Source organism: Melospiza melodia, chromosome 3 (genome assembly GCF_035770615.1).
Source record: "Melospiza melodia melodia isolate bMelMel2 chromosome 3, bMelMel2.pri, whole genome shotgun sequence".
Lineage (NCBI taxonomy): Eukaryota > Metazoa > Chordata > Aves > Passeriformes > Passerellidae > Melospiza > Melospiza melodia.
This window is the reverse complement of record NC_086196.1, coordinates 109,501,822-109,527,599: the sequence shown is the minus strand read 5'-3', so window position 1 is coordinate 109,527,599 and position 25,778 is coordinate 109,501,822. Positions and strand designations below refer to the sequence as shown.

Here is a 25,778-nt window from a genome sequence, read left to right as displayed (position 1 = left end):
AGCATCCAGAAGAATCTAGATATAATGGTACTATCATTTCTCTGATGAGCAGGCTTTCATTCTGTATTGTATCATTCTGTGTTAATTCTTTCCTGTGTATTAGCTTGCTTTGAAAGCTGTTGCAAATTGGTTCAGAAAAAGGAGTAAAAGTCATACTTTGGAAGAGGCAAGAGGGAAATATTTGAAATTATTCAACTACATGGCAGCAGGTATTTATTCTGAAAACTGCCAAAATGATGCCAATCATATGTAGATATGATGCCTCTTGAAAAAAATGGCTCCTTAGGTGGTTTAAACGGTCAGGTTTACACTGGTACTGCTTCAGCCGTTAGAATTAGAAAATTTATGTCTTGCTTTGAGAATCCCGTTTTATTTATATCCTTAGTGTTTTTGAGTACAAACAAAAAGCTTTTATCTAAGAGTAGCTCAGTAATGTAAATTGCTGACTCTGGGCTAATTAGAGTATGTTATTCATGTTCTGACAGTAACCATTGCTCATCGTGCTCAGAAGTGTTGGCCCTGCTGTTTGTGGTGTTTATCAAGTGTATTTTATTACCTTTGTCAGCCTTGTTAAAAGGTTATGTGATTACTGTTCCTGATAATTATAACAGGCATAATTACTGAAAATTCTTGTATGTTGCAGTGGTTGTAGCTTTTTTATAATTGAATGAGTGCAAAAACTAATTTGTTTGTATAGATTTAAAGACTTTATCACCATATTTATATTCCCTGACAAGTATATGGTGACTTTCTAATGAGTTTATTTTTCTTATATAAGAATAATTTGGAGTACTTTAATTTAAAAGATTTAATTAAAAATGAAGTGTTTCTGAGCAATACAAATTTTTCTGGTATGGTGACTAGAGCTGTGATAGAATTCCTTCATGTTTGTCTTTCATCTTTTGAAATTTATTTTGTTCTAATGTTCCACTTAGAACATTAAAATAAAAGGTGATAGGACTAAAGGAAATGGCCTCAGGTTGCTTCAGGGGAGGTTTAGATTGAATATTAGGAAAAATTCCTTAATGGAAAGGTGGTTAAACATTGGAAAAGGCTGTCCAGGAAAATGATTGATTCGCCATCTGCAGGGATATTTAAAATACCCATAAATGTGGCACTTCAGAGGGATGTGTTCAGCAGTGGCTTGGCAGTGCTGGGTTAACAGCTTGACTTGATGATCTGAAGGTGTTTTCCAACCTAAATGATTTTATACCCAGCACTCTCCCTGCCTGTAAAGCCTTTGCAAGCATCTGCTCCGTATCGCTGATCTCAAACTTGATTTTTCTTGTATTGTTTTTTGGTTTCTTAAATTTTTTTTCTTCAAGTCCACCACTGTCTTTGATCTGACTTCCATATTGTGCTGATGACAGTGAAGTGGGTGGTTTCTAAATTGCAGCAAATTTTGCTCTGGTTTGCTGCTGAAGCCTGCTGGTCTGGCGCTTCCTCTGCTTGCCGTCCTCTAGAGGGGATTTTTGCCTTACCATGCCTGCCTGTGCCATGGGAAAGGAGCTGTCCTGTTGTAGCTAGGAGATGAGTCTGTGGCAGTAAACTTGGTCTGATTAAAGCACTTTATGAAACTGTTTGAAGGTAGATAATTATTTGAAGTAATTATCCCAGACTTTCTTTTCATCTTACAGTGTAAATAAGAATTTTGAAGTATTGTAGATATGGCAAGTATTGCGGGAGCATCAGTGCTCTTCTAAATGTTTAAGTATTCAACTTCACAAAGAATTACACAAATACTTAGTACTTCTTTGAGAATGCATTTTTCAAGAACTTTGGAAGAGATGTGAATTTCTTCAAAATTTGTTTTCTTTCATAGGTACAAGAACTGACCAAAGAGTGGACTAACAAGTGGAATGAAACTCAAGATATTCTGAAGGTAAGGCAAATAAATAAATTTTCCTCTTGGCATTTGACCTAGCTTTAGTATTTTCCTTAAAAAAAAAGTTATTTTTCTAAGTCATGTTCTTTGGTTCAGCTCCTTGTGTTATTCACCATAGTGACCTCACAGTGCAAAACAGTTTCTCTCTAACAAATCTTTAAATTGCGGAATGGTTTTATTGAATTAAAAATGCAGAAACCCTGGGCCAGAGACAAGTGAATCCCTCATATCCTTGGTATTTGTGTGGTATCAACAAGACCTGAGAATAATCACTTCTTATCTTACATTGGCTGTCTCAGTGGATGTAGTGCAATTTAGATATGGATTTTCCATTGTCCTGGTGAGATTTTCTATTGGTACTTGGTGCATGATTGAGGTGGCAGTTTGAGGTTATATTTTAACAGGCTGCTTGATGATTCCATGTGTTTGTACAAGCACATGAGTGCATGCACACATACACAGAGGAATAATTCCCACAATTTGTTATTTAACATATTAACTAATATTTTTGTTGCCAAATGTTTTATTCTGTTAAATAAAAATTTTGATAATTAAGCTTAAGCTTTCAGATTTGCTGAACACAACTTGTTTGTAATGCAGTTCAAGCAAGCATTTAGAAGTAATTTATTAATTCTCTGTATTGCTGATCTCAGACTTGATTTTTCTTGTATCACTTGTTGACTTCTTAAATTTTTTTCTTCAAGTCCACCACTGTCTTTGATCTGACTTCCACATGAGTTGAATGGCACTGTGCTTAAAAATAAAAGTAAAGCACATACAGCAGAGAGAATGGAGTAGGGTTGGTGACTGCTTAGCAGTTGGCATGACAGAATGGACTGTTGAATGTTTATCTACATACTGAACTGGGAATCATCAATTGCATATTCATCAGAGATGCTTTGGCTACATCTTTGTTGTTTTGTTGTTTTGAAGCATCTGTGCATACATGAAACTTTAATTCTCTCTTTATTCACGTGTGGATGGGAAGTCCATTGTCACATGCAACATTTGTGAGTTTTGGTCAATTGTGGAAGTGAACATTATGTTGCATGTGGGAAGTTTTGGAAGCTCTGTGTTGGAAATGCACTGATTGATGCACATAAATTACAGAATCAGAGGAGATGTTAACTGAACAGGACATATAAACAAGGGAAAGCTGCATTTGTTAAATAATGGAATCTAAAGGACTTAAACACAGAAGCTGTAATTTCTGATTTTCTGGCACTGAGCTTTTTCAGCATGATTCTTGCAGCTTCTGTATGAACTGCACTCTCACAGGATGATATTTGAGTGTATGAATATACCTTATACTCCACTTTTGGGTTAAAGGCAGTTGATTCAACTTTCTTTGTCCCAAACACCCTGAAAATCTGCAACAGATTTCTTAGTGATACTGTTCTATTTTACACCATTTCACTGAAAGTATCCATATTTTTATTCACTTCTTGTTTAATGATTCATGAAATCACTGACAGCATATGAGTGGGAAAGGGCTGTTTGGAAGTTTGCCAGGCTGAGTCACTGGAAAGCAGATTTTAAATTTCAGAGAGCAGTGATGTTTTTTGTTATGGGTTCTCTGCGAGTTCACTGGGGTTTTTGTTTTGTTATTTATGTCCCTCCCTTGCACACAGAGACAGTGCATGTTGTAATTTGTAAAACCAGATTGTCTTGGTGCTCTGAGAAGTGAGACTTTGTATGTCCACATCAGTGAAGTCACACCTCCCAGTTTCCCTGTGCCATAATTCAGTAACTTTCAGGACATTATTAAGGTACTTAGAACTTCAGGTTTGTATTATATTTAAAACCTCCTTTCCCTTGCCTCACCCTGGCTTTGCTATCCAGAGATAGTCGGTGCCTTCCAACTCCTGACCTGCAACAGGCTTGAAGAATTTAAAACCATTTGCTTTTCAGTTTCTAACACTTTTTGCTCCAAATCTTGTAGACATATGTCTTCAAGATGTAAGTGCACTTGTTTGTAGCCGAATGGGATTCCCTACTTTATTGTATATAATAATGATTTTTTGTACTAAGTTCTAAATATTAAAGTTCACAAGTTCTAAATATTAAAGTTCATATGATTTTGACTTGTGCTCACAGGCTGTTGGGGAAATCTGTTAATGTTTAAATCCAAAATAATTGAAAGGATTTTGCATAAGCCATGTAAAATACATGTGAGACTCGCAGGGCATGCTGGTGTCTTGCACTAGAGCAACAGAAAATTGCTGGAAAAAGTTACCTGGCATTCAGTGATTACAGTGCTTTCATCAGGCAAAGATGCCTGACAAATAAACAGTGTTTTGCAAGGAAAATGTTCCTTAAATATTTTTACCTTTCCCAGTTATTTTGAACCTTGTTCAAGATTAGACCAGCAGCATCTAAATGCTACCTTAAAAATAATTCATAGAGAATGGAAAATACTCTCCAGCTAGAAAACACCCAGAAAAAGAAAAATCTGTGTGGAGGCAGGTTTTTGATAAAAAGTGTTTGGCAGCTTAAAATTAAATTTTTCTAGTCAGCACGATACCACATGTGCAACTCACCTGTGCATCCCGGCATTCTTCCTTATTTCTGTTGGTAGCTTTTGTCCCCCTTGACATTTGTGTGTAGTTAACCTGAAGTTGTGTTGTTCCATCTTTAGAATATTTTGAAGTATCCTATGTGCAGATGTTGTCAGTTCTGGATTTGGGGTAGTGTGCAGTGGCTGAATGCCACTGTGAGCTGTGAACATCCTGTGTAGTCTTTCATTGTGTTGATGATAGATTGGGCATATCTTGGGCTGGGGCTTGTAGCACTGATAGTGTGCTCTTTTTCTTTTGTGCTTTTGGGAGAATCCTCTTGGAGGGTGACTGTGGGTGGTGGCTTCCTCTGGAGTCTGAATTATTGTCAACTCACACCTAAAGCCCAAATCTTCTCATTTTCTGTATTCAAGGCTTAGGACCCTGCATACATCAGGGTTTAATTTTGTGCTGACTATATGAAGGAGTCTTTATTGTGTGGCATGGCAGGTTCTTGGTGTTGATCTGCCTGAAGTGCCAAGCATTGTTTATAGTAGTGATGTTTGTTTTCATCCTTGATCTTCTCACTGTAATACAAACTGACACTCTAACCTTGCTTAGTACTACACTCTGTCACCCATCCTTGTTTTTAATAGCAGCAAGGATATTTGAATGCTTTATAAATTTAATAAATATGTGGAGATGCTTCACCATTGTGTAAAATACTGCATCAGAGCCCAAAGTGTTAGTATTTGAAGTCCACAGGCTTTGGGTTATTTCTTTAAATGTCACCAAAGGATTGCACAGATTTACAGAAGTGTTGCTTTACATTGCTTCTGTCTTCAGATGTCTTGCAACCTCAGCACTTAACTGGAGCATTTAGCTTTCATCTCAAGCTCATTGGATCTTTGTGTGAATTTTTTTTTTTGCCTTCTTCTAATGTTCTTTCATGTACATTCCCAAAAAGAAGAGGGGGAGGGAAGAAATCCTGTTTGCTCTTTTCCTTAGTTTGGTCCTTTTTGTACTGTTCTGCTAAAGATCAATCATGGGATCTAAGATGTTAGGGTAACCTAGCCAACTTGTGATTTTTTCTCTCTTAATTGGTAATTTAATGAATTGGTATGAAACTTCTTTTGATGTGGCTGCTTTATTTGACTGCTTGTGTTGTCATTCTCCTAGAGATCTTTTTTTTTTTTTAGTGTCACCTTTTTTTTGTCATCCTTTGTGCATGTTTCAATTTTTTTTTCTAACCTTTAGCAGCGTTTAGATTAATCTTTTTAAAATGTGCACGCCTTTATAGAATTCTCTGCTGATTTTTCTTCCCAATTTTCTATTATATTTCTCTTCCTTTTTCTGTTTGTGTAGAAATTGGTATGACTTTGAGCTGTTGCCTTTGTAATGTATATCATTTGTAGCTAGTTTAAAGGTATTTAAATGCTCTTTTAAACTTATTTTTAGTTTGAAGTAGATTTAAAGTTCCCTTTTATTTGCTTATCCTGTTGTTTGATTCTAACCATGTGATTAGCTTTGTGTGCTGATGTCAAAGGATGTAGAGGGATCTATCATCAGAGTCTATTAAAGGCCAAGGGGTTTTTTTGTGTGTATGTGTCTCTAATTCCTGCGATCAATAGTTTAACTAGTCTTTACTTCAGCTGGCTTTGTCCTGTTGATTTAGTGACAGCACCTCACTTGCATCAATAATTCTGCTGCAGTACTTTACCACGTGGAGTGCAAATATGTAATTGAACACTGTTTATTGATGATTTATTGATTATTATTTTTCTTTTTTATGCTCTTTGGTTGACTGCTGCTTAATAGTGCATATTTATGTCTTAACAATGGTTGTTCCTACATGAGGAAGAAAACTGTCTGTAAACTGCTTATCTTCAAGCATTAACATCTACTGGTTGTTTATATCATGCCTCTTTTTGGGGAAACTGAAATACCCTTGGTTTGCCATGATGAATAAATACAGATTAATACCAATTATTTTGGTGGACATACTCATCTAAGAAGGGGAATTATCTTTCTTTTTGTTATTTTGAAGCATCAATGCATACATGAAACTTTGTTAGTTCTCTCTTTATTCACATGTGGATTGGGAAGTCCATTGTCACATCCAGCATTTGTGAATTTTGGTCAGCTGTGGAAGTGAACGTTATGTGGGAAGGTTTTGAAAGCTCTATGTTGGAAATGCACTGATTCATGCCCATAAATTATCGAATCAATGGAGGTTTTAACTGAACAATACACATAAACAAGGGAAAGCTGCATTTGTTAAATACTTGAATCGAAAGGACTTAGAAACTGTAATTTCTGATTTTCTAGCACTGAGCTTTTTCAGCATGATTCTTGCAGCTTCTGTATGAACTGCACTCTCATAAGATGATATTTGAGTGTATGAATATACCTTATATTTATTCCACTTTTGGGTTAAAGGCAGTTGATTAAACTTTCTTTGTCCCAGATTCTTTAGGAACCTTGACTGTATGCAATAGAGACAGTAGGAGAGCAAAAACTCAGAGCAGCTGTGTTGCTCATTACAAGGTGTAGATTAGTATGACACAAGCAAATATATTTTATTGTAACCATTTGCTTTCCATGGTGGCTTGCATACCATAGTGAACTCTGTCAACAGCAGTTTGTTGTGTTCTATATAAATGTTGCATTTCTCTACACTTGTTTTCATAGCCAGATAATCTTTAAACCCCATTTGCTGAGTGGTATTAAAACACTGTTGTCTCAGTTGTTCTGCCTGAAACGCTGGGCATACATCACCATTTTGCTGTTTTGTGCCTTGTTGTTACTCCCTATTAACTGTGACCCACTTGTCTGCTCTCTTCTCATCTGTGTTGTGTTCTACCCCAGTGTGTTGCCCTTTGATGAGCATTTGTTTTCTCCCATCTTTCATATCCTTGCTTTACCAAGCTCAGTTCTCAGGTGAGAAGTGCTGTCAATTAGCACCTTCTGCTTTCAGATTCTCCTGTCTACTTCCACTTTTGATGGCAGCAGGGTAGAGGAGTTGTAGAAGCTCTTGGGCTTCTGAAGAACAAACTCTTGGACTTCTAAAAAGTAAATAGGCTTTAATCCTGCCCTTTAGAAGTGCATGTGAGTTTTAAAGACCTCTCCTCAAATGTATGTGGAGAACAGGTTCTGTTTACAGGTCAAATAAAAAAAATGGTGTTACAGGCCTGGTGTGCATCTGTAGATAAAATAATGTTTACATGATGCTGCATTTAAACCATTTGCAGCTTTGGCAGGTGTGTTTATTTGTATGCTTGGCAGGAATCGTTTCTAGGGTTTTTTCTGTTTCGGTAAGTGAATAATTTTTGTGAACTTGTTGTTAGTTAGGCATATTGGTGTTGCATTTAGGTTATAATCTCTGTTGTTGGCAGTGTTTGAAGCATATTGGTCTATTTCTAAAGGGAGAATTACATCTGTACTTCGGCTTGAACAAACCTTATTTGATATTTTATAACTTATCATCTGTTTGTATTAGAAAAGTCTTACTGCATGCTTCCCGATTTTGTTTCCTTTCTAAAAGCTATGTCATCTGCTTGAATTTTTTAGAGAATTTTTAAAAATCTCTGTAAAATTAACACAGGATTGCACAGCTGTGAAGCTGGCAGAAAGAATTTAAGTCAGATGTTGCTGCTTTGTTTTCAGTTAGAAAAGTTCATAGAATAAATAGAGTAGCAACTCTGTTCCTAGGGATATTGACTTTCTCAACAATTGTCCTCCAGCAATTATGTAATATATGTTCATTATCAAACTGGATTTGTATGGAAAAGAAAAATGCACATTCACATTAAGTAGCCTCTTATTAACATATTATGTTTCATAGATTTGCGTTCACCTGGCTTGTGAGTGATGTGCAGAGGAAAAGATATTATGAAAGTTTTAAGAATGATGATGTTAATTATTCTTGTTTATCTTGGTCAGTAATCACTCAATAAATGAAAATAGCATCTTTTCTCTAAAGCCTGTTTAACTGTGGTTTTGATTTCTTGCACTAGATGTCACTGCAGATACAATAATCAAATTCTTCTGCATGCTTAATTTGGATTTAATTCAGATATTTTAAGGGAAAATTATTTGCAATATCTTGAATTTCATTGCTGTTTGCATCCACTAAAATAAGTTTATGAGAATGCCAAAACATTGCTTTAGGAGCAAGTCTTGAGGAACCTGAGTAACTGTTCTGACAAAAACACTTCTAAACAACAATCCACAGTTGTAATGCACTGCAAAGTGATTTTGTACATTAAGATTTATTGCACTTACTTTTCAGTGCATTTTTCAACCCTCTTTTTCAACTGACAGTATGTCTAGAGTGTTTGAGAAATTTAGCTAAAGCCTTTAAAACATATTTATTTTCTTAAATTTGTATCCTTGGTATTTTAGAGATGTAAAAGATCAGTTTCTGAGAGAGGCAGATATTTTATTTTCTCAGGTGATACAGGTGAGAAGGCAAACAGGTTTTTGGACATAAAGGTCTTCACCAGGCCACTTCTGCTAATTGCTTCACTGGATATTGCACTGGAAACACCAGTGGCAATGATATGCAGCTTCTATTTATAACTGCTTCTTTTAACATTTTTCTCTTGATTAATCACTTCTGTAGATTTATAACTGAGTTTCAGTACATGAAAATTTAATAAGTTTGTTTTTTAAATCTTTTTTAAGAAAGTTGTCTGATTAACAAGGGAGTGTTTACTGTTCTTGATCCTTTCACATTATTTACCCACAGCATGAGCAGTGATGAGTAATATCAAGCTTAGCTCTCAATTTTATTAGGATTTGTTTTATTACACCTGGCCTTGTGCATTATGTATTTATTTCCCAAGTGTAGCAGTTACTAGCAGTGGTTGTAGTTAAAACAGCATCTATTCTGGTCCGAAGATTTCTCCTTTGGAATTTGAGGTTGGACAGAGATTATCCAAATATGATTTACCTTTTCATACTCTATGACTGAACAGATACCATTATTAAGTGATGATTATTACTGAAGTAAGTTTGTCTCAGCCTTGGCTTGGTGTTGTCAGAGCATGAAAAAGGTACTGAACTGGGAACTGGTGCTACTTATCTACTGTAGCTCTTTTCCTAATAGAAGCAGAATTGAAAGGGTCCCAGCCACCTGAGGAATTCTGAGTGCAGCAGTCAAAAGTTGATTTCAAAAGGAATAATTGTCTGCTTTCAAGTCTTTGTGCCACCTGTGTTCATCTGATGAAGAAATCTCCTTTTTCTCTTGCAGATGCTATAGCTGCTCATGGTCCCTTTGTGGTGGACTGAGCACTTTTAACTTCCAGTTTCTGCTAGGAAGTTGTGATCAAGAGGTGCTTAATGCTACTGATTGGTTTTTGTTTCAATTTTAAACACTTTTTCCCACTTGTCACCAGCTGGGCCATAAGAGAAGCACAACTGGGGACTACAGTTTCTGAGCTCACCAATCACTGATTAAGGCAGCTTGAACAGTTTGGTTGATAAGGCTGAGCATTTCAAAAGAGCTCTCCAGTGTCTAGGAGTATCCATATTGCCAAATATTTCACTGCCCTCCTCCTCCTTCCAAGTGGGGCCCTGCCTTTGCAGATTATTCAGGCCATGGTTGGCTTTAATGCATCACTAGAGCTTGTAGGTGGTTTTCAAATGAAAGGGAGTCAGAATGGATGGCTTTTGAAATCCTTTGTACAGCTCAGATGCCACTTGTTCAACAATTCCTCCTGGGCATTTGCTCTGCTTTCCTATTAATTATCTTGTGCCAGGAAGGTGGTCTAAATTGAAATCAGTGGAAGCTCCTGAAAGAAAAAGAAAAATATCCTAAAAACTGTTTCTCCCAAAGGATCAGCAGAGAAGTATTAAGAGAGAGAAAAAAATGTAAATTTCTCTTTAGATTTGGCTATGGGATGGGAGAGAAGGATTCCAACATCAGCAGTTTAGATGAACCCTAAATTTAAATCTGCCTCACAAATGAGCTGTTTCTAATGCTAGTGTGATGTGAAATGCTGGAACCATTTTATTCTGCTGGTGTTTTAGCAGTATATTTAGGAGTTTATTGCTGTGTGATTCTGATACCTTTGAGTGCATTTTACTGTTGTGCATCTGAGTTGGCATCTTAAATGGCAGCTGGGCATTAGCCTTGATTGATCAGAGTCTTAAACACAGGTGGTAGCACAGACTGTGGCTGTTGCAACAGGCAAGAATTGCATCTAACTATGCATATTCCTCTGCAAAAGTCTCCACTGTTGTGTTGCTAGTTCTGAAATCTGTTTTTTCTCCTTGGTGGTTGTTGCTTGCTAGTGTGCATAGTCCTTCTTCCTCCTCCAGTTCCATCCAATAGCATGGGTTACATGTGGATTCAGAGGAAGGAATTCACAGATTTAAAGCAATCTGTTACTTTAGATTAATCTCTGCAGAAGTAGAGATGAATATCTAGGTAAACAGAATTCTAGATAAGTGAAACAATTCTCCCATTGCCCTAGAAACATGTAAAAAATAGCAAAATAGCTTTTAAAATTAATAAATGTATTTGCTATGAGCGTAGGGTTTTTTTTTTCTCTGACTCATTTGTCATCCAGCTTTAGCAACAAATGAGGTAGGAGTCCTGCAGATAATAGTCCACTGCTTTCTCAATTCATTCCCAGAATAAAGTCTATGAAATAAATTATTTACAGGTCCTGTAGAAAATATGTTATCATGTAATTAAAGGCTGTTTTGTAATGCATATGGAAGAAGAGATGAATGAAAATAGCCTGTCTCTTTGTCTTCCAGCCAGGCCTTTTCCCCTTTTTAGCTGTCAACATGAGGAATACTGAGGGTGCAGTTGCTGTCTCCTTGCTGGGAGATATAATATCTCTTTGGTGGTGTCAGTAATGGCAAGAAAAGTCTTTTTCTCTGCCCCAAATGTCAGTGTTGCAGTATGCAGACTTACTTGCCCTTTGTGTGTCCTCAGTGTGTTCACACATAGGAGACTCTGGAGTCTCCTTCACTTGGGACAAACCAAATTTGCTCTGGGTATCTTACAAGAGTAGCTTTCCCTTAGATCAGGGTAGTGGGGACAGGAACCAGCCTGCAGCAGATGCTCTAGCAAGGAAAATAGAAGCTTTGATGGTTTAAGTTTTATAAGCCACTGGGAAACAGGATTTTACAGACTAGTGTCCAGAAAGCCAAAATAGGAACCTCTGCTTACAATTAGCCAAATCCTGCAGCTCTATCCAGAGGATTTTTCTCAGATGTCAGAAGTAGTTCTGTCTGTACAAAAAAGTCTGAAGTGTTTGGAGCAGGCATTTCAGCTTCAGTTGGTTGTTGGAAGTCCAGGAATGAGGGCCAAATTTCCTGAAAAATAATTTTGGGTATGCTAAGGCTTCTTATAGAAATCCCTGCAGCACATAAAATGTAGAGGTGCTTTGGGATGCCACCACAATTGTAGCATTTATGTATATTGGTAGCCAGCTGTGTGTCAGCCGTGAGCAAACTGTTCCAAGAGGGAAAGAGAAATAATGAAAAATGGAGAGGGTAAGCTGACCTCATGAGACTAAGAACTGCTCCTGTAATTTCCTTATTCTTTGCATCATTCATTTTCCATCATTTTAGCTTCAGTGTCTTAGCAGCTGCTCATTTAAGGAGTTTTACATCCTGCATTGGCTTTTTGGACCTGTGTTCATTGCAGAGAGCTGTTGATGCCTCTCTGGGCTGCTGCAGGAGCACCTGCATTTTCACACTAAGCTGTTCACAACAAACCAGCAGTTTTCTGATCTTGCTTTTTACAGACTCTTCAATTGGCATCTCTTGCTTGATGAGGGTGCTACCATCTGATGCTCTGGGAAATGGGGGAAAAACTGCTTAGGAAGTTTTTGCAGTGGTAGTTTTCTTTGTGGTCTTGGACAGTAGAAGTTTCTTTGTCTCAGAAGAATGAGAAGTGTCTTATCTCTACTAAACTTTTTGTTTTAAATGCTCTGAAACCAGTACAGCCAATAGTGTGGTGTTAATTCTTTGTTTCATTATCTAGAAGACACAGTAAGAGTTTGTGCCTTACCCAATATCTATATGCACAAGTAAATCAATATCCCCTTTCATAATTGATGGCTATATAAGTAATTTATTGCCTATTAAGGCAGTTATTTTTTATACTAAGGCATTAATTTATTATTTTTATATTAAGACATTATTTTTAATTTTCAAAAATGTTTTATTGAAGTCCCAGGATAGTCCCAAATGTAACTTTTGCATGTGCACAAGTTATAAAGCATACACCTCCACTGATGGTGTTTTCCATATTTCCTCCTCTCTTAGCATTGCCTCCCAAATAACATGTACTACTTTTGAGGCTAGTGGTTCAAAATTTATTTTGATTTTCCAGAAACCATACCTATGTCAAACTGAAATAAAACATGGGGTAGAAATTTGATACTGTATATGCAGCTTTATAAAAAACTCAAGTTTTTTAAACAGACACTCACTAAGATGAGGAGCAGCTTCACTGATTCAATACAGAGCAAAAGAATTTTTCCTACTTTAATATGTAGGCTGTCACTTCAGTGAGAATCTCAGACATTTCAGAGTTGTTTTTTGGAACACTTTTTTTTTAACCCTGGAATTGTTGGTCACAATTACACACTAATGAATTCTTTTCAGCTGTTAGTGTTTTGTCTTAGCTGATCTGGTTATCATAAGTGTTTTTAAGGGAGCTAGTCTATAGAACAAGAAGGGTGTTCATGTAACCAGTTTTCATCCAAGACACAGCAAGCAAAATACTCAGCTGTGCTTATTCCTTAACCTTGTAAGGGAATATTACTAGTAAGCCCAAACCAAATTTTCATCTTTTGAAATAATTTTTTTGCTCCTCTTGTTCCTCTTGTCCATACACTAAATGTTTTCTCGTACTTTAAAGTGAAATTTCCTTGTTCCTCTTAGTTCTTTGAGCAATATTATGCATAGAGAAATCTTTCTCCATTTTCAACCTCTTTATCAATGACTTCCCTAATGTTGACCTTTCTAGTGTTTCTTGACATCCATTTCCAGTATTTTCTTATATTGGTAGGTTACTTTGTATATGCTAGTTGTCTAGGAAACTACTGATGAAGTGTCTGTCTGTGGCATTCACATTCTCTGAAAAAATCCCTTTGCCCAGGATTTTTCTCCTGGGAAGTTGAGAAGGCTCAGAGAAAAAGGAAAACAATTCTTATCTCACTTGCTTCTCCTGTGTTTTGCTGCTTTGGAATGTGTTTGGAGATTGTTTATCCACAGGTGATTGTTTCATTGGATTCTGCTGTGAGTTGTTCTGAATCTTTGGCCAATCAGGGCCAAGCTGTGCTGGGACTCTAGAAAGAGTAATGAATTTTTATTATTATTGTTTTAGCATTGAGTAAGTATCTTTTCCGTGTTCTTTAGTATAGTATGGTATTCTTTAATATAAAATAGTATCATAAAGTGATAAATCAGCTGTCTGAGAACATGGAGTCAGATGTATCATTCCTGCCTTTGTCAGGGCATTCCCTGCAAATACAATATCTGTCCATCTTCTGGATGGCAATGCAGCATTCAAAAGTAAGGACTAGGTCTGTTCCATTTCTTCAGCCTTTGGTAGTTTAAGCCCTCAATGCAAGCATGAAAAGCTCTCGTCCACAAAAATCAGATGACTTACCTGGTGTGCAGCAAACCAGTAATTACACACTAGAGAGAGATATTGAACATTTATTTCAGAGTTGAACAACCCTGGGTGCTTTTGGTATTGCACAAATCAAGCACACCAGCTTCAGAACTTGTTGCTATTTATACATTTTAACAAACAAAGGAATTAGTACATTGGCTACAAGTCACCTAATTCTCATATTAGTTGGTATTCCCTCTTCTGTTGGTTAATGATTCTCTCACTTCCCTCGTGCATTAGTCTGTGTGCTCAGGCTTTCTCTTCTTTTGGGTCTGTGGATTTCTAGGCTTGGTGATTGTGATCTGCCCCTGCCGAAATAACCTTTTACCCAGTCGAAGCTGATTTCAGCACAATTGGTGAGTTGGTTTATTAGTTTCTTTCTTATCTTGGAATTTCTGCCATATGTCCTTGTGACCCATACATTTTGCATTCTCTGGGCACACTGTAAGTGGTGCATCCTTCTTCCCAAGCTTTGTTAACTTCCTCCTAGGTCTGAGATCACTGAAGCATGTCCAGCCCTAAACCTTAACTAGGCAATTTTACCAATGAGAACTTTGTTTTTCCAACAGCTGGTCATCACTTAGAGCTTGTTTGCTGCTCTCTGATTTATGGGTTGAATCTCCCTTCTTGTTGATTAGGCTTGAAAGTATAACAAAGATTTAACATTAAAGGACTTCCTTACAGAAAATTTTGCACGTTCCACATTTTGCAACACTGTTGTTTCCAGATTTTTTTTTTTGACTCTTATAGTTTTTTCCAGTTGGTCCATAGAAAGATTACTTTATTATGCAGGATTTTTTCTTTGGTACACTTGCGTATTTTTCCCTCTGAGTATGAAAATGTTACTGAGATACAGTAGAGAGTAAAAGGAATCCTGACAATCCAATGTAACAATATCCTTCTCTTTCACTACAGTCTTCCCACAAGGACGTAAAAATATCTTGTCAGCTGTGATTGTCTCATCCATTAAGAGTCTTGTTAAAGAGAGTGCAGATTCAGTTTTATTTGTTGGAGAGTAATGGCCTCATGTTTCAGGTTATCCCTGTTTTAGGTACTGAAGTATCAGTTAGTGCTTGAAGATATTTTAGGTGTCTAATTCCCATTTGAAGTGGATTTGGCTGTATGGGTATCTTAAAAACACAGGGTTTAGACAGAATTCGGGGGTCATTTGCTTTTTTCTTTTCCCAAGCACAACTTCCTTCTCTGTGAAAGAAATCTCATTGTTTTGCAGGAACTTTTTCAGCAAAAGACTTGTGGTTTCAGGCAGCTTCTGGCCTAGTAATAGTTCATCCATGAATATAATTTCTATGTCTGGAGTTTTTGCCTTTATGCAAATACAGAAAACATAATTAGGACTAATTAATCCACGACAGACCGGAGAAGAACTTAATCATCTTCAAAATGTCAGCTTCTGTAGAACTTTTTTAAATATTCACATTTAATTTCTTTCAAAGTCCTGTTTGCAGCATCTAGACAAACTGTGGCTAAAGTATTTGTTCTGAATGTGTTTAATTCAATTATCAGATTTTCTCTATGGTGTGTGTCTGTTAAAAAGTATCTTCCTGAACAGACACTGCTCTAAATCCTTGACTGTCAAAGGCTGCAACTTGGTTTTTATTTTCAACTGTTTTTCATTGCCTCTTGTTCTTTTGTTGCTGTGTTCACAGAGCATAAGGAAACAAATCTGAGATGGGTTATATTTCAAAACATCAAGAACAGTGTTTCAACTTATTTGTAGAATCCAAAGGTGCTCAGATCTTTGACTATCTGAAGAAACAGTTTGATGCTATAAGGAGTGAAATTGGTTTATTATCTGCCCTTGGAAGTTTCTTAGCATCCTCCTTCATTTGCATTCCTGAGCTCAGGCTACAGTATCAGACTTAGACTTTTGGCTAGATAATGGTAGGGTCAGCACAAGGATTGGACAAGGTGGTGGATGGAGCTCTGAGCAACCTGGTCCAGTTGGAGGTGTCCTGTGAGGGTCCCTTTCAACCCAAATGCTTCCATGATCCTAAAAAAGCTGCTGATGTGACTCATGAAAAGAACGTATTTGAATATTCTGAAAAAGCAATGATTTGTCTTGTTTTTTTTTCTGGTTGAATGTGGAGATGTTTCTTTTCAAGAAGAATTTCTGGTCAAGGGAAATAGTTCAAAATCTCATCTTCCAGGCATCATACAAAGTTTGGTTGCTCTAAGGAACAAGATAAGCTATCCAGAAACTTAAAAAAACCCAGTCAGGTTACCCAGTTGTGCATTATGTTTTGCACAAAGGGATGGCATGTCCATAATTGTCTGGGTTATTTGCCTTTTTGTTTGTTTGTTTGCTTGTTTGTGTGGTTTTTGTTTGTTTTTTTTTTTTTTTTTTCCAGTGGGATTAGCCTGTCATTTGTGCTTCTGCAGCTTCTGTGGTGACAGCTTCTTGATGAGAACTGAGAAAACCAAACTTTGAAATATTGATATGCCGATTGATCTGCAGAATTTGTTAATTTGCTAGTTATGTGCTGCAGGGATACTCTGAGTTTTGGGGAAAAGAATAAATCTAATACTCAGGCAGACTGTCACATAACCAAGAATTATGTATGTGAAAGACGAGAAGCATATAATTTCAGTTTTCTGGTGTTCATTTGAGTTGTTAATTGGCCCTTAATAAGAAAACACAAATCCATTTGTCTTTTTGGTTGCATATCCCAGCTTTGCAAGGAAAGCTTTTTCCATTGAGAGAAGTACAGCTGATAATGTGGTAAATATGAACTCATGCTTTTGAGCAGCTGAAATGTAAATATTTGAAGTGCCCAGTTTTAGAGTCCTTCCACAATGCACTTCAGCATAACAAACATAAGTCAGAGCAACAGTTCTGAATTTAATATTTGCATTTAGCTTTAAATGCTTATTTCCACAGGGTAATATTTCAGCAAATTATTTTCCATTCATTTTATTTTGAGAACAGAATTTATAATTACTTTTCTGGAAATTGCTGAAGGTGTGATCACCTTACCTTCCTTCCCAGACATTATGTGCTAGGTTTTACTAGGTCAGTTAAAGAAAACACAAGCTGTCACTTCTGTGACGCTTTTAATGCAAATTAAAGGCCTATTAAAAGGTCAGAAATCATAAAAAATATATTCCATTTGGCTGCAAAATGCAACATGGACTTTGTGGAAGGAAGGAGGCCATGGTCTGATTGACCTTGATGGGTTCCAGAGTTACAGTCATATGTAGGGAACATAACAGAAAGGCAAAGGAGAATTTTAAGGTTAAGATTCTATTAACCCATGGAAATTGTATCTTACTGTATCCCTAACCCAGGGAAATTTGAGTGTGTTTCCTCCTGAGGAATTTCCTTTTGGCCATTTTCCTTTCAAGTTGTTGGTCTCTTAAGACCTAAATTGATTAGCTGAATTTAAACACTCATTAATACTCTTAATTGAAATATGCCTGGGAGAGAATTTGGTTATATTTGGTTTTATCTTTAAATCTCTGTAGTTTTGTCCAAGTATAAGCTACTTCATTCAGTAAATCTAAAGGTTTTCTCTATTAATAAAATAACATATTTAAGCATTAAATGCCATAGATTGCTTTTGGTAAAGCAATATCAAAGTTTGTCCTGGTTTCAACAAGTAGCTTTTGTTTACCAGTGATCTTGTTAGTCTTAATACAACTTTGTTTTCATTAGGAAAGGATGTATTGTACATGTTAAATTCAAGGTTACTTCTGTGTCACCTAGTCCTTTTTGGCAGCATTTTTGAAAGAGATTTTTCATGTGCTCGTGATAGTTTATGATAATGAAGCATTTAAATGAATAATTCAAACATCTAGTTTGCTTTTTGTTCAAATGGTTAGATTTAGACTCATTCTGAGGTCTTCTTTAACTTCTGAAGTTATGAAACTTGGCGTACTGTACACCTCAAAGGCTTAGGAATGAAGGAGGGGATTTGTTCTCCATCTATTATGGCTGGTGCTATTCACTTGCCAATCATTGTAAGTCATTAAAAAGTGCTCTATTTTACACCATATCAGTGCATTAATCCTCTATTTTGAGGTGTTTTACACAGTGGAATGAATCACCTCCAGCAGATCTGTAGTGTTGAGGTGCAGTAGTTCCTGTCAGGAGTCACTGGGAATTCAGGTGAGAGACAAGGCTGCCATGATACACAGCATTTGCACACTCATGTTTTCAAATCTCACTAAGGTCTTAAAAATAACATGAAGCGTTTCCACTGAGAAAATAAAACTTGCCTCATTTCTTACAGTTTGCAAATACAGCAAATGCCATACCTCCTTTGGAGAACACTACTTCCTCTTTTATTGTTTTATTTTAGCTAACAAAAAGCATTTTCCTGAAGGTTTTGGTCAGAATGCAAAAAGGCTGTCCAAGTTAAGGTTCAGATCAGTTAGCAAAATAAAATTGTCAGTGGTTGCTTCTTGAGCTTTGTGTGGATTGCTTTGCATTTTGACCCTAAAAGTACAGCAGGTTTGCATCTTTCAAGGAAGCCTTATTTTCTGTTAGTAGTTGGCAGAGCTGTGCTAGTTCCCTTTCATTGATTCAGTGGCCCCTAATTTAAAAAAATACTCAAATGTGGTGAAACTGCAGTCTGCCAAGGATGCCATAATGTATTGTAGTCTAGATTACATAGTACAGTGCAAGAGATTCCTCCCTTCTGGATTTTTCAATTCAATTTTTGCTGAACATACCAAAAAAGGTCAAGGGAACTTTACACTTCAGTCAGTATTTGGGATGTCTGTCTTGGCTATGAAATATGATTTCAATATTCTTGTTTTTTATTATTTTTATTTTTTTATTATTATCATAATATTATCATACTATTAGATATGATAATTCTTTTGGCCTTGATATTAGGGACTTATGCCAGATTATAGATCTCTCTGTATAGATTGCTTTTGTTTAATTTATTTTTAAAGGACACTTCCCTTTGATTCATATGGTACCTATCTCCTGTGACTATATTTCTGGATTTCTACTCTTGTCATCTTGTTCTGCCCTCTTATTTTGTGCTTATCCTCTTTTTCAACCTACCTTTTTACAAGGTGCTGTGATCTTTTTTGACATCTGTATGTGTGATTCATTATTTGTATGACTGTAATTGAGATCACTATATTGCAATTACAGCTGAAGCTTTTGGTGTCCTCTTATGTTGTCCTTTAAAACAGTTTAATTATTGGGCTGGTGCAAGTTAGAACGACTTGTTCATTTTCATTTTGTTATAAAAATTGTGAAATGACCTGTAGTTTCATTACATATAATATAAGAATAGGTAATATGAAATATGGGCATTTCCTGTCTATCTTCTGGCTTTTGATAATTTTACTAGAAATTATTGAATTCAGAGAATTCAAGCCAATTCAAGCCACTGACTGTGTATAATTATGTAGTTTTTATATCTATGTTTCTATATGCTTATCTTGTATAGCATTAATGATGGAATTGGGGTATATTTTTTAGATGAGATCTATTTCACTGGATTTAGAATAAAGACAAGATGTTTTCATAAGAAAAGTTCAGTTTTTCCAGTTGAGTTTACCTCCTTTAAAAAGAACAGTATCAAAAATCCAAAAATCCTGATCACTGTATGATGGACACCAGTTGCTAATGCTATTTGTGCCAGCTGAATGCACCAATTATTTTGTGCTTTGGGTACACAAAATCAAGCTGATAGTTTTTAAAGGGCACTTTATCCTGTCTTTTTGTAATATCCTCTGATGTTTGCCTTGAGATCAAATGGAATATATTTTTTATGATTTCTGACCTTTTAATAGGCCTTTAATTTGCATTAAAAGCGTCACAGAAGTGACAGCTTGTGTTTTCTTTAACTGACCTAGTAAAACCTAGCACATAATGTCTGGGAAGGAAGGTAAGGTGATCACACCTTCAGCAATTTCTAGAAAAGTAATTATAAACTCTGTTCTCAAAATAAAATGAATGGAAAATAATTTGCTAAAATATTACCCTGTGGAAATAATCACTTAAACCTAAATGCAAATGTTAAATTCAGAACTGTTGGTCTGACTTATGTTTGTTATGCTGAAGTGAATTGTGGAAAGATTCTAAAACTTGGCTGACACTGCCTTCTGAACAGTTTATATTTGCTGGACTAGTAAGGAAAATTTAATTTGCTTTTCTTGAGGAAACCTCTTTGAAATGGTGTCTTTTTTTCTGCCATGTCTTTCAAAATCGTAGTCATAACTCTCTGTAAATCTCTTAGGTTTAAAATAGCAATTTCCTATTTAAGGAATATTTGTCATGTGTGTAGTCTGTGATTTTTTTCTTGAGCTGGCTGATCCTGGTTTGTCTGCTCAGTGTGTGCTGGATCTAGTTCTGTCTGACAGTGATCCCTGCTAGAAACAGTCCTTTCCTCTCTTGCTCCATTTTCTGTCACCAGCATCCTCTTTCCAGTCCTCTTTTCACACTTTTCTGTCTTGTCTCCTTACACTTTGTCCCTTTTCATCCCCCTTTTCCCCTCACCTTCTTTCTGCAGCTTTCTCAAGTCCTCTCCTTCCCATTCTCAGATTTTCCTGCCCTTTTCTCCTCAGGTTTTCCCACCCCTTTCCCCTTACGTTTTGCTGCTTTTTTCCCTAATTTTTACCACCCTCCTCCTCGTGTTTTCCTGCTTTCGCCCCTCATTTTCGCACCACTTCCCTTCAATTTCCCCACTTTTTTGCCTCACAATTCCCCACCTTTTTCCCTCACGTTTTCCCACTCTTTTCTCTCACATTTTCCACCTTTCCCCCTCATACCTTCCCACCATTTTCCATCCACTCTTTGCCCTAATTTGTCCCCTTTTCCAGCTGTTTCTGTCCCTTCCTGATGTAATTTTCTGTCCCCTTTTCACCCCCAACCTGTCACTTCTTCCAGCATATCCTCTTCCCTCTTTTCTGCTCCTTTTCCAGTTTTGCCCTCCATTTCTTGTCACCTCTTCCAGCCTTTCCTGTCACATTTTCTCCACCATTTCCTCACATGTTTTCCCACTGATTTCTGTCCCCTCACCCCTCTCTTTCCTACCCCATTTTACCTCTTTTCTATTGCTCTTACCTACCTTTTCTTTCAGGTTTTCTCCCCATTTTATGTCCTGCATTACTCTTATTTTTGGTTCCCTTTTCCCCCTTCTCTGGTTCTCATGTTGGTGGATGTTGATGGAGCATTTGGCCCTGGGATGTATAGGAAATTGTAGAGTGGAAGTAAGGATTTAAATATAATAAAAATGCTTTTACCAAGGATGTGATGGAAACAGTGGTACTGGGAGGGAAGAGAAGTTGTTGGGGTTTTGGGGAGGTGGTCCTGGAGCACATTTTTGGGCTTAATCATGTTTAATGGTTTCTTTAAATGTGTTAACTGGTGAAGTTTGCTGGTATTAAAGGTAATTTTTCTAGCAGAGCATCTGAGAGAGGATTGAGTGAATCTGAGGATAACAGGAAAGTCATTGATGGTAAATAGTTTGCAATGCAAAGAATTAATACTCTGTGGAAGAGGAGGAGGATGGCATGAAACTTTACTGTCATGAGATGATCTATATGAAAAACACATGAATGTGGAAGGATCAGACAGATATTGTGGAAAAGAGGGGTGTGCATGGTGCTGGCAAAATTTTATACACGCTGGGAGCACACCATGGAAATTGGCAAAGAAGAATACCTTGAGAAAGGGTGTGCTAAACCCTGGGATATGGTGAGCCTGGGCATCTCCTGGGGGAAATGCTTGGAGTTTGGCATAGTGTAACCAAATCCTATTTATTCTCAGTACAGAGAATAGGTACTACTGCTGCCAGTATCAATGAATAAAGGCTGGAGAAGGAAAATTATTATTTCAGCTGAATGTCAATAGTGATGCGAAGTGCACGAGTGTAAACTGTCTATTACCAAGTTCAGACCAAATATTTGAAATCATTTTACATTATGTAATGGTTGAGAGTCCGAGTGTAATCTGTAAAATTACTTGTTATGCACTTGTGACACAGGAGGTCACTTCTCAGTTGTTGCTCCTCACACAGGAGAAATGTTGCTGGCATTTCAGGCAGAGGTAAAATTCTTCAGGTTTTCCTTTAATGACAGAACCAATAAAATCAGCTTTATTGTGTTTTTGGGGGCTTACTGGCAGCTTTGCTAATTTTTTTCTACACTTGCCTCTTAATACTGTGAGTGCAACTTCAGTAGTTGGCTGTCATCTTTCTAAATCTAATAATTAGCATGCAATGCAGTTGAAAATTCAAAGGAAGCAGTCATTCTGTTTATGTAGCATTTTGAGAAGAATTTTATCTAGAATTATTCTGATAATTTATATTATGTAAACAGAAATCTGTCTGCAGTATATTCCTTTTATATCCTGCAATTTTTAACCATGCAAAGCCTGTGTTAGGACTATAGCACCCAAATGATGGGAATGAGTTCCATGTAGATGAGTTATGGTTTATTCAGCTGCACTCAATTTTGGAGTATAAAATAGGGCAAGCAGAGCAATCCTTCTCCAGAAAACACTGCATGCTTTCTGTGTCTGTGATTCTTTAGGGCACCCCAAGCAATGGATACCCTGTGCCTTTGTCCACCAGTACTTCTTTTCCTTTCCTCATCTTTTTTCCAGGTAATTTATTGCAGCCATGTGAATTATTGGTGTCTGCAGAGTCCTTGTATTTAACAACAAGGGGTTGCTTTTTGCTTTTGAACTCCTGACAATCAATTTTCTTTTCTACTTCCTCATATAAGAAACATCAAGTGAGCACTACTTGTCCGGGAATTTTCCCCTTGGGTTTTTTGCATGTTCATCACAGCCCTGCCCACACTTTTGTCTAATTTTAATTTTTTTTTGTGGAAGGTTTATCTCTGGAAACTCAAACTTCAATGAGAGAAGTTTTGAATTTTCACTTGTGCTGATTATGGCACAACCAGCTGAGGCTGCTTCACCCTATTTCCTCTCTCTGTTTACATAGGCCCCTTAATATTGTGTATCTGCTGGCGTTGGAAATAAATTTTTTCAGGAGCATTTGAATTCTGAACACTGAAATATTTTTGCTTTAGGTATGAAACATTTGTTTCCAGTGATTTAAAGGAAATGCAAAGTGAATTGAATACATAACTGGAAGAAGAGCAATTAAGAATTAAGAACTTTGCTTGTGTGCAGTTTACATCTACATATTTTAGAGAGGACTTAATGTTAGTGCTGGGTCATTGAGTATAATCAGATATTCTTGTGAACTCGAGATATAATAGCATGTTTTAAAAAAAATTAAATGCACAAAATTTGATTTTTGTGAACTTGGGATGTAATAGCATATTTTCAAAAAAATCAAATGCACGCAAAGTACCTGTTAGCATAAAAAATTTCTCATATATAGTCTGGTTAAATATTAATGCCAAGACTTTTGCCATTGCTCATTTTTTCACATAATTTTTTAGTATCATGGGGGGGGTTCATAATTTAAATGTAGAAATCTGAACATCACACTGGCTAACTAAATTGTCATCTTTTACTGAAAGTGTCTGTACAGTGTATTCTCAGGAACTCTGTGCCAGCAGCTATCTGTTCAATATTTAAATAAAGGAATTGCCTTTTTGCTTTGGAAAGTTTGACAAAAATGGAACTCCCCTGAGAGGTTGTGTTCACTGCAGTGCACTAATTACATGTAGTCTTTAATATGTGCTGGGACAATAGCAGCATAATGTGTTCTTCTACTATTAGATTGGTAAAGGAATGTTAGAAATGCCTTTTGGGCTTTCTTTTTTAATTTAATTCAGTGTCTTGTTGGCCAAAAAAAGGTAAAGCTCTGTGATTCTATTTTTGTGTGTGCATTATCCATTTAAAGACATCCTGTGTGTCACAGCAGTGGCCTTTATGATGGGTGGCTGTATATGATGATGAGGATGAACTTTTCAGCTCAAGGGAGTATTTCAGTCATAGAATTGTTCTTAAACTACCAGATCATATCTCAGTTTGGAGGTGCCACTGTATCAGTTAATACAGTACGCTTACTACATCAGTACAGAAGAAATGAGTTTTCACAAAAGCTTTTATGTCTCTTTATATAAATGTAAATGAATTTATTGTATCAGGCTAGTTCTGATAGCTGAGTCAGAGCTGAATTCAGAGAGACAAGAACTTAAATCTACAATATAATCCCTTTATTTTAACTTTGACTTAAAGATGGCTTTTTGTATTCTGTCTCAGAGTTGCTTTCTCAGTTTATACTCTTCAGGTGAGTCCATTTGATCTAAGAGCTCCCAAAGAAGAAAACCTTTTTCTCCTCCTACTACAGTGGCCACTTGTGCCATCCAAAGTGCTCCTTTGTGGATAATACTCAGCTTGCTTTATTTTCCCCAGCTTGTGAACACATCTTAAATATTGAGGGAGTATTTCTATGCTTTTCTGCTCAAGGATAATTCAGGCTAAGAAAATGTGGGTACATTCAGCTTTTTTCAACTGCATCTTGAGATTTTCATCAGTTTTCTCAATTGGTAATTTTTAATGGGGACAGTGACCTTTCATGCTCTTGTAATTTGAGCTATGGATTCACCACTTAAAATTATGTGGCACAAATGGAAGTGAATCAAATAGTGGATTAAACCTAATAATTTCTCTGCCCTGTAATGGCTTACAGACCTTCAATTTATTTTAAAAGAGGTCTGTTCTACTTCAAAAACATTCTTCCTATGTTGTCAAGGATGAAAAAGGGACAGGTTGACTACTTCTTTTGGGCCTTTTTCTTTACCTTCTCTCACTGTTAGAGAACAGAGTAATAAAGATTTATTGTTGGTGATGTTTCTGTGATTTCATTTTGGGGCAGAAATGCACAGTTTGGCTTTAGAAAGCATCCTTGCAGAAGCTTTTGAATTTGGAATTAAATTTTGAAGCAAGCTATTAAAGTTCAGGAGTTACTCCAGGTATCTGATTAATATGCAGATTGTTTTAGTAAATTGCATCTGAAGATAAAAGCTTATTTACAGCCTGTATTAAGCTAAAAATGTTATAGTTAATCACAGCTACTGTCTGCAGTATTTTTATAAAATTTCCATTAAGAGGATGCATTCTGTGCATGGATGGTAGTCATTTACAAAGTGTAACTCTAGAAACTCAATTAATTTCTCTTCTTTAATTTTAGATCTGAATAAAAAAGCAATCCATCTGTTTTAAATCACAATTAAACATGATTAATTTCTTATTATAATAAGAATGTGTTGAATATTGAAAGACTGGAAAATAAAGAATCATATTGTTTCTTTGTTCTTAATTATTTGTGAGTTATTTTTCTCACTCAGTGATAATTTTTTTGTCTCCTGGGATGTTTTTTTTTTCCTCTGTCAGGATATTGGCAAATGCTTTGTTGTGCTGTGGAAAAAATATTCAGCTTTTAATATTTTATCAATTCCATTGGGCTGAAGGTGCTAGCAGTAACTGGTCAGCAGTCCTCAGGGTCTTGTCTTCATCCTTGTCATGTGGGAACATTGTAAATTATGGATAACAGTGGATGCTACTCAGTAAATATCTAGTGTGTGATAGGTATTTTTGACTGAAATTACTTTTTCACTTGAACAATTAATTAAGCTGTATTTTTTAGGTTTATGATGTGACTCTTTTATAATGTGAACGAATATCTGGGTGCATTGTGAATGTCTGAGCTGCACATGAATCACAGCTTTTTTTTTTTCTTTCTGTATGCTAGAGAACTTTTTAATTCATCTATGACCAGAGTAACATTTCCTAGTTTTGTTTTGCAGAGTCTTATATGTTGTCATCTTCTCACCTTGCCCA

At 36.4% G+C, this 25,778-nt stretch overlaps 1 protein-coding gene across 2 annotated transcripts in view; it reads left to right on the top strand.

Moving 5' to 3' along the window:
* KIF16B (kinesin family member 16B) overlaps window positions 1-25,778 on the top strand; it is a 140,697-nt gene that overhangs the window by 36,520 nt on the left and 78,399 nt on the right. For both annotated transcript variants that reach the window (XM_063152551.1, XM_063152550.1), the window contains exon 12: window positions 1,823-1,882. In XM_063152551.1, the coding sequence (XP_063008621.1) occupies window positions 1,823-1,882 (60 nt within the window). The remainder of the gene's footprint in view (window positions 1-1,822; window positions 1,883-25,778) is intronic.